The sequence below is a fragment of the Hippocampus comes genome, unplaced genomic scaffold (genome assembly GCF_001891065.2).
Source record: "Hippocampus comes isolate QL1 unplaced genomic scaffold, H_comes_QL1_v1.1 scaffold110, whole genome shotgun sequence".
Classification (NCBI taxonomy): domain Eukaryota; kingdom Metazoa; phylum Chordata; class Actinopteri; order Syngnathiformes; family Syngnathidae; genus Hippocampus; species Hippocampus comes.
Window position 1 is genome coordinate 911,300 of NW_017805498.1, and position 8,691 is coordinate 919,990.

The 8,691-nt window shown below is 45.2% G+C and overlaps 1 protein-coding gene across 6 annotated transcripts in view; it reads left to right on the top strand.

Moving 5' to 3' along the window:
* Positions 1-8,691, top strand: part of rif1 (replication timing regulatory factor 1) — a 32,889-nt gene extending 24,198 nt beyond the window's left edge. For 5 of the 6 annotated variants that reach the window (XM_019876916.1, XM_019876914.1, XM_019876913.1 and 2 more), the window contains exons 27-35: positions 1,289-1,378; positions 1,474-1,528; positions 1,698-5,360; positions 5,441-5,569; positions 5,662-5,748; positions 5,851-5,966; positions 6,078-6,228; positions 6,302-6,416; positions 8,074-8,691. In XM_019876916.1, the coding sequence (XP_019732475.1) occupies positions 1,289-1,378; positions 1,474-1,528; positions 1,698-5,360; positions 5,441-5,569; positions 5,662-5,748; positions 5,851-5,966; positions 6,078-6,228; positions 6,302-6,416; positions 8,074-8,354 (4,687 nt within the window). In that variant the 3' untranslated portion in view covers positions 8,355-8,691. The remainder of the gene's footprint in view (positions 1-1,288; positions 1,379-1,473; positions 1,529-1,697; positions 5,361-5,440; positions 5,570-5,661; positions 5,749-5,850; positions 5,967-6,077; positions 6,229-6,301; positions 6,417-8,073) is intronic. The other variant, XM_019876918.1, reaches the window with a different exon arrangement.

Genomic DNA, 8,691 nt, shown 5'->3' on the forward strand with positions numbered 1-8,691 from the left:
TTCTCATGGCCTCGCCATATCTTGGAGATTTCGAAATTTCGGCCCGAACGGAAGACACAAAGGGTACACGTGTGCACTCAAAAGGAAGATTAATCATTGAATGTCGAGTATTTGAATAGCGTTTTGTATAAACTAATTCATGCTTGATCGGCCAAGTACGTGCGCGCGCGCGCGCACACACACACACACACACACACACACACACACACACACATTTATTTATTTATTTTTTCCGGAATTTTCAGAAAAGTCCACTTTCATCTTTGTTAATTCCATTCTATGTCTCATGCCTGTGACAATTATTATTCTTTTTTCTTAATTCAACATACCTTATTTTCACGACCATACGGCGCACTGCATTAAAAGGCATAGTGTCATCTGGAGTCACATCATTAAAGCCATCTCCTCCAAGCTGTTTATCTAGCTTCACAGCTGTATCTACCACGGAGTGATGGATCTCATCAAGGGATCCTCCGGTCGGGTTTTGCACTGCCTCTGGCCACAGGTTTCTAGCAGCCATTCAAAGTTTCAGTTTTCATCTCCTGAATGGCCCTCTGAATATTTCGGAGACATGATGCAATGGTGTATGCATGCCAGTAGTCCTTGAGTGAGAAATCTTGATCCGAGTCCACAGCCTCAACAAGATGTTACAGGGTGTTGCATTTATAGCGAGCCTTGAAAACACGGATGATGCCTTGGTCCAAGGGCTGAATCAGCGATGTAGTGTCTGGCGGCAGGATTTCGATTTGCACACAGATGTTGCTGCGCCACCGTCGTCCTTTCCCGGATGGATAGATTGTGCCGAAAGCACCAGGCACCATGGATTAGTTGATCTTGAATTCTTGCGCGGTTGCTCGATTCCCATGGATTCCTTCGCGTAACTGATAGCTTGCAGTTTAAAACGTGCTTCGTAAGCGTGTTTCTTCATAGGTGCAATTTTTGGGATGTTGTGTTCCACAATGCACGTACTTTATATGATATCCACCTACTGAGGGGATGCCTTGAAGCATCCTCTTTCATGCCCGCACTTCCCACTTTAACGTCCGCATGCTGTCCTCGGTTACGTCCGCCTTTCCTCGATATAAGCAGCGTGTCGGCACAACTTCAGTCGGTCAAGCGGACCACTCATTGAAGTCACACAACAGCATTCACAGATTTTGGAACTCAGTGCATACATAAGGCATTATTAGGCGCACTATCCTTTTTGGAAAAAATGTAATGACTTTTAAGTGCACCTTATGGTCGTGAAAATACAGAAGGTTATTAAAATATACTCTTTGTGACGTAGGGTTGACATACCTGCCATGTACAACAACCTGGATGCCTCTTTGGATACTACAGTTTTCACGCAGTACACGCAGAGCCAAGAAGACTCTCTGTAAGTGCCAAATTCAATGTTGGACATGAAACAAAGTAAAGGTTGCAAAAAGAGTGTCAAATCAGAAATTGTCCATTTTTCCCCCCTCTCTGTAGGAGCAAATTAGCCACCGAAGAAGCTGACAAAGCTGCAATGAAAGCTTCCGCTGAGGTAAAGAAGCAGTCAACCATTGACGATGTGCAGCTTGCCCTTTTTTCTTGTTTTAATCAAATTTTATTTGATTAAAACGACAGTAACACAAGTCACTACATCCCTGCTTCATATGGATGTAAACGACTTTTAAACTCTTTAATCCTGTGTATTGAATGTTTTCTTACAGTTAACTCAGGAGACAAATGAAGTTGCTGACGTTCGCCCGAAGACTCAAGACTTTGCAATCCAGAAAGCCTCGGAAAATGAATCAGCGAAGGAGGAACAGGAAATTATACCAGAGTCAATGGATGTTTCCGTAGAAGAAGATGCCAGATGCAATGGCAGTGTAGCAGATAAGGACACACAAGTGGATAAAAACACCAGTCCCAACATGTCAAGCTCTTCAGATTTAGTCTCTGGAACACCCCAGAAGTCAAGTGGCGGCAGCCGCCGTCAATCCTTCATTACGTTGGAGAAATATATTGAAAGAAAGTCTACGAGCCCCAGTACTGCATCCTCGTTCACAGGTCCCCTCATGAAGACTTCTGGTTGCCAGGACTCAAACAGCCTCTCCCGAGAGGGTTCCCAGAAAGCCCTTGATCAAAATTCTCAGCTGTCCTCACAGGCACTGTCAAAGTGTCCAGTAAGTGACCTCCAAGAGTCACCGCGAAGGCGCAAATTAGACAGCGAGAGGAAACTTGAGCCTGTAAGGCTGACTGAAAGGTTGTCGAGTCATGAAGAAGTTGATGATGTCATCCCAGACACTCAGACTGAATTTGTGGCCATGGACAATAGCTCCGTGTCTTCCACATCAGATGACATGAGAAGCTCCAATCCAGAGGGGGATTCTCAAGAGACTGGAGATGATTCTCAGTTTTCCGAGAGTTTGACTTCCCCGGGTGAGCGGAGACACCGTAAGCACGCTAAACATCTCCTCCCAGGAGAAAGGCCACTTGATTCAAGCACACCACTGAACAGACCCAATACGAGAAGCAAGGTGGCGAGTAGTAGAATTCAGCTGAGGTCTCAGGGTGACAGTTCCTCAAGTCAAACTAAGTCTCCAGTTCGATCACATAGGAAGGTCAAGCTGTACAGCAGTTCAGGGAGTTTCCTCCTTGAACCTGAAGAAAAAAAGAGAAGACCCAGATCGCAAGAGTCAAGTCAAACAGACCAGCTGTCTGAATCTGAAAGCCGATCACAGCCAAAGCGCGGCCGACCTCGAAAGTCCCTGGCAGAGACCAAGCATAATCATCTGAAGCGTCAAAAAATTGCCAGTCAAACGAACTTAAAATCCGACTCCCAGTCTGATTCTGAAAGCCAGTCAGAGCAAAGGCACAGCAAATCCTTACGGGGGCCCAAGGAGGACAGTCTTCAGAACTCAAAGCCTGTATCCGAGACTGTGTCCAGTCAGTGTGAGTTGCAATCAGGCACTCCATCTGATTTCGAAAGACAGTCGCTGCGAAAGCGTGGGCGACCTCCCAAATCCTTATCGAAGCCTAAAGAGGAAGTCCGGAGGGGTGCAGCACAGTCTGAGAAATTGCCCAGTCAAGCGGATATATATTCAGACACTCGGACTGATTCTGAAGAAAACTCACAAAAAAATGGCTGCCGCCCAAGTGATTGTTTCAAGGACCCCAACGGGGTTGATCTTAAGCCCGGATCAATGTCTGAAAAAACATCCATGCAATCAGAAACTCGGGCTGATTCTGAAAAGCAGTCACAGCAACATTGTGGCCAACGGTGCAGTTCTCTGTTGGAGTCAAGAGAGGAGGGCCTTAAAATGTCTGAGGAAATATCCAGTCAAACCAACTTAAAATCACACACTCTGGCCAATCAGAAATCAGACGGACAACATGACCTGCCTGCCACATCCTTTATAGAGCCTAAGGAGGAGGATCTTATGAATGCAGAGATGATGTCTGAAAAGGTATCTGGTCAAATTGACTTACAATCAGAAATTCAATATGATACTCAAATTGAGAAACAGGGAAGGAGTATCATCATTTCCAAATCCTTACCAGAATCTGAGGAGGTTCTTGAGATGCAACCCACGTCCAGCCAAACAGACTCACAATCGGACACGGGGTCTGATGCCGGAAGCCAGGCACAGCAAAAACGTGTCAGACATTCAAAATCATTAAGTAAGATTTTGGAAGGAGGCGACTCCCAGTCGCAGGTTTTGTCTGAACCCGTAAAATCTAGCCAGACTGACTTGTACAAGCTACCAAAACAAATTAAAAAGGATGATAATAGGTCAGGTTCTCAAATAACCATTGTCTCACCCGAAACTGATGGCCAAACACAAGAAATTGAATTCTTAGTACAGTGCAAAAAACGAGAAAAAGATTCTCAGTCTATTGCTTCTTTAACTAGTAACACCATCCAAGGAGTAAGCACGCCAGCTTGCATTCTTAGTAATCAGGAGGACATCGCCAAAGATGAACCTGAAACTGAATCCAGTCAAGAAGACACACAAGAGATTACGCCAACATCCACTGATAGTCCGCCTCTGCCACGACGTAGACGAAGGAAGGCATCGTCAGAGACAGCAGAAGATAAGAGTGAACCAAAGGCCTTGCCCAGAACGCAGAGTCGGTCTCATTCTCAGGACAATAGTCCAACAGAAGCTGGTGAAAGAGGTCGGACAAGAAGTAGCAAGGTACAGTCCAACTCGAGTGCCACTTCCACTCCAGAAAGCTCCCAGTCTTTTGATGTTGCGGGATCCACAGAGTCTTCTCAAGGCAGGAAATCCAGACGGAGATCTTCCAAAGTCTTCACAGCCACCACAGAGGCATTAAAATCTGAATTGGCAGAGGCCAAAGAAAAATATTCCCTGCCTCTAAAGAGACTGAAATCCCAAGGGACATCACCAAGTCCCGTCACTGTCAAATCTGACATTGACTTTATTGCTGCAGAAAAGAATTCTGTAGATGCAGAAATGTTGGAAACTGCTCAAGTACAAGAGGACTCCCCTAAAAGCCTAAATTCAATCCTTTCTGAACCACCGGATATGTCTGACATCTGCAAAGAAATCCAAATGAATTTTGCCGCTGCTGAAGCCCTGGAACCTGAAAACCCTGAGCCTGAAATTACCTCTCTCAGCTCATCGCCTAGCAAGAGGAAAGGAAGGCGACGAAAGTCCCGAAGAAAAGCAAACTCTGCTTCTTCACAAGAGAGTAACACCGGGGACGTGGAATCATCTGAAATGTTGGCATCGCAAGGCACTCTTACTGAGCAGAGTCAGGAGGGCTTGGATTCTCAGGCTTTTGCTGCACCCACCAAGACTCTCTCTGAGGGGGCGAAAGAGAAGCTGCAAGTCTCAGAGTCCTCACCAGAGGAGGCTACACCGATAGTTGTAGGAAAGCAATGTCCTTCTGTCAATGAAGATCACACAGTTGTCCCAGTGGAGGAAGCTCAGAGTTGCGCTCTTGGACGAAAGCAAGAAGAGTGTTCAAATGCTGCAGAGGGTTCAGCCGCCAATATAGAGAAGACATCACACCCGGTGTTAGAAGACAATCTACCCCTACATGAGGGTCTTCGGGATGAGGAGGTACCTTTCACACGATGTCAAGATGAGGAGAGAACCCAGATGTCAAACACAGATGGCGATCCAAAAACTGCTCAAAGTGACGTTTGTACCACTGAATCAACATTGAGCGCAATCTCCCAGGATTCTTCTCCGGCAAAGCTGAAGGACCTGGAGGCGGAGTTGATGCCAGACTTGGTCCAGAGCCCGTGCGGTAACAAGACCAAAGGAACCTGGTCGCCTTCAGCCTCTCCCTCAACCAGCATTCTCAAAAAAGGGCAGAAGAGACCTGTGGAGGAGGAGACACCCTCACCTCTCGTCAAGGTTGGTGACCTTTTATCAGCTTGCTTTAACTACTTTTTCCCGTCAGTCTAACTGACAGATTACTTTGGATTACTTTGCAGTCCAGGCGCGTGTCTTTTGCTAATCCCATTCAACACCAGGAGACGGCCGACGACATCGACCGCCGCAGTCCTGCTGTCAGAACGAGCTCCCCCAGAAGAGGCAAAGTCGGCACCATACCCCAACCAAAAGTATGGTGTTGCCAACTGGCTTGAACTGACAATAGTTTTTCAAGGTGTTTTCTTTTCTGAATGGTATTTAACACCCCACCCGCCGGTTTCAGTTTGTCACAACGCCAACAAAAAGGCCGCTGACTATAAGTCCCAGGAATCTTCACAGTCCAAATTTCAGGAGTTCCAAAAAATGCCTGGTACGTGCACCAATTATGAACTCCAGCAGCATATTAGCTGTGAGACCAATATTCACCCTGGTCGGCTGCACGTTTAATTTTTTTCTACAACTTTTCTCCAAGATTTCGGAGATGAGTCGGGAGCCTCGGCCCGTTTCCAAAAACTGCATCTATCCCGCCCTGGTCGGATGCGCCGCACCCATCGAAGCGGTACTGCCTCAGATATCGTCCAACATTTGGTGAGTACAGATGAGTGCAAATGGACTTTTTCACATTCCAAAAAGGATGACCAATGAATGGTTTCAGTCTCCTTGCAAACTGATTTATTGTGCTTGTTGTCACCCTGGCAGGTCCCGTGGTTTTGGGCAGCTCGTGCGAGCACGCAACATCAAAACGGTCGGCGACCTCAGTGCTCTGACTCCCAATGAAATTAAGACTCTACCTATTCACTCACCAAAGATTTCCAATGTCAAGAAAGCCCTCAAGTCCTACGAGCAGCAGGTATCTGGAACCGTTTTTCCGCCTTCTTTTTACCCATTACGTGTGTGTTGACACATGACCAATGCCCCTCCAGCGGAAAGGCCGAGGGTTAGATGAGCTGAAGAGTTTCGTGGAGATGGAAATGATGACTTCGGAGCCGGAGGAGACGCCTAACCAGGATGAAGAAGAGAAATCCGCCAACATGTTAGGTGTGTGTACACCACCGTCACACATATATCGACTCCACACATCAAAATAACATAAAACCTAGAGGGTTAGGTGGCACGAAGTACGTTTTTAATCCTACGCATTATGTTGTATTATGATTACACAACACTGCATTGCCACAGGAAGGAGTCGCAGGTTCCCCTCGTGCATGGCAAACTAGCGGGGCCGGATGGTTTGGCTCCGATTGGGAACATGCATCTTAGACAAACATTCATTTTATTGGGAGTTAGAGGCAACAACAAAGAGGTAGAAGGTCCAAAATAACATTCATATAGCATAAATCAATCGGAGTAATTTCTCCAGGACCGTGAACAAAACCGTAGAGGGGAGGAGCTTATCGATTCTGAATTGTTTTTAAAATTCAGCCCGGGGACAGTTTAGTACCAGGCCTCTGTACCCATCACTACATTTAAGTGACATATGGTAAATACAGTCATACGACCATAATTCGTTCCAGAAGGCTGTTCGAAAACTGATTTGCTCGAAAACCGAAACCACGCTCTTTTTTAAAAAAAAATCTTTATTGAACACGTCTGCTCATAATGGAATGCTACACGAGGAAGCGTCACTTCCTCGTCTACCCGAGGAAACGTCACTTCCTCGTGTAAGGAAGGCGAGAGGAGTCAAGTGGCGCATTCAAGTGCGCTCACTTTGGTCGAGAACCGATTTTTCGGTCATAATCCGAGGCATAAAAAACTCGAAATTTTTGGTCGAAAACCAATTTGGTCGAGAACAGAGACGTTCGAAAACCGAGGTTTCACTGTATTCACAAAAATCAATAAAAGCACAATTTATAGCTTGGACATCATTTGAAATTCTTTTTTTAAATATTGCGGTAGAATATCATTGTACACTCTTTTGCAGAAAATGTATGAAGATAATTGAAAACTTAAGAGTTGTTGCTCAGAAATGCCGTATATCCATAATTGTTCTGAGAAGCAATTGCAGATTGACAATATTTTTTGTAGAATATCGTCAAATTGTTGCCCCCTTTTTTTCATGTACCGTATTTTCTGCACTATAAGGCGCACCTAAAAGCATTCAATTTCCTCAAAAGCCGACAGTGCGCCTTACTTAGAATCCGATTACAGTATCTTTACAGTCCTCATTGAGTTGTTTGCCTGGTAGTGTTCCGATGCCATTTAGTGGTGATTATTAGCAGGAACTAATTGTAACCTAAAAGGATTCTGCCCGACACAACATGTGCAATCGCCAACACATATTCAAACAGACAATTACTTTTTGAGCTCTTCATTAGGTTTTGAAAAGTGATAAAATTGTAATTGTGCCAAGGCACGTCTGTTCAAGATCTCATGGCACGCTACCACACAAAAATGTCACAAGAGGTATGTATACTGAAATAAAGATGATTCCAAAATGTGCTTGCTCACAATATTATTATTCTTTTGCCACCTAGTGGAATAGCATCTAATTGTTCTACCCATCACTCTTACAAGTTGTGAGCCATATTTTTCCCCTACAACTAAAAATAGACACACAAGCATTGGTATTAAACAATTTAATATTTTATTAAATTTGTGGTAATATAACAGAAATGAGTAAAAAGCTTCCACACGCCCAAGGTGAATGTGTACTTATTGTTGATCATAAATTTTTTTTCAACCCATCTGTTTGCGGCCACAGATTTAACCAATGAGCCCGCTCCTGCCAAGCTGGAGGAAGAGCGGTCTGAGGCAACGCCAGACTCAAGTGCGTCTGGAGCATCCAAGGACCCGCCGGCAGGTCCCGAGGGTCTTCTGGCCCAACTGGATGCCCTCGACTGTGCAGTGACGCCGCCCCATCTGAGCGGCTGCTCGCCTCAGCAGCTGTTTGACGTCCACGAGCACCTGATGCTTCTGATGAGGCGAGTGATGTCTGAGATGCAGAGCCGCATCGCCCCCGCCAATGAGCAACTCTGAACGCACCATGAACTGTGACACCCCCCGCCCCCCCTCAACCTCTCTTTTTAAAGACAGCCTCAATTTTAGAGAAGTGTGATAAATTTGATGATTTTATTCTCTGCTTCTTAAACTTTAACTGCATTATCAAAAGCAAACACACCACCTTGAACTGTGATCCACCATATTCCAGAGTTGTACATACACCTTATTCCTCACGTGCGTGTTTGTAGAATGTTTACATTGTATATATTATGTAGAAACACTTTTTTTTTGTCTTGTGTCACATGCACATAGTGGCCTGCACATGTTTTTAGATGTACCCTTAAAGTGGTTCAAATAAAAAGATTGGACTGAA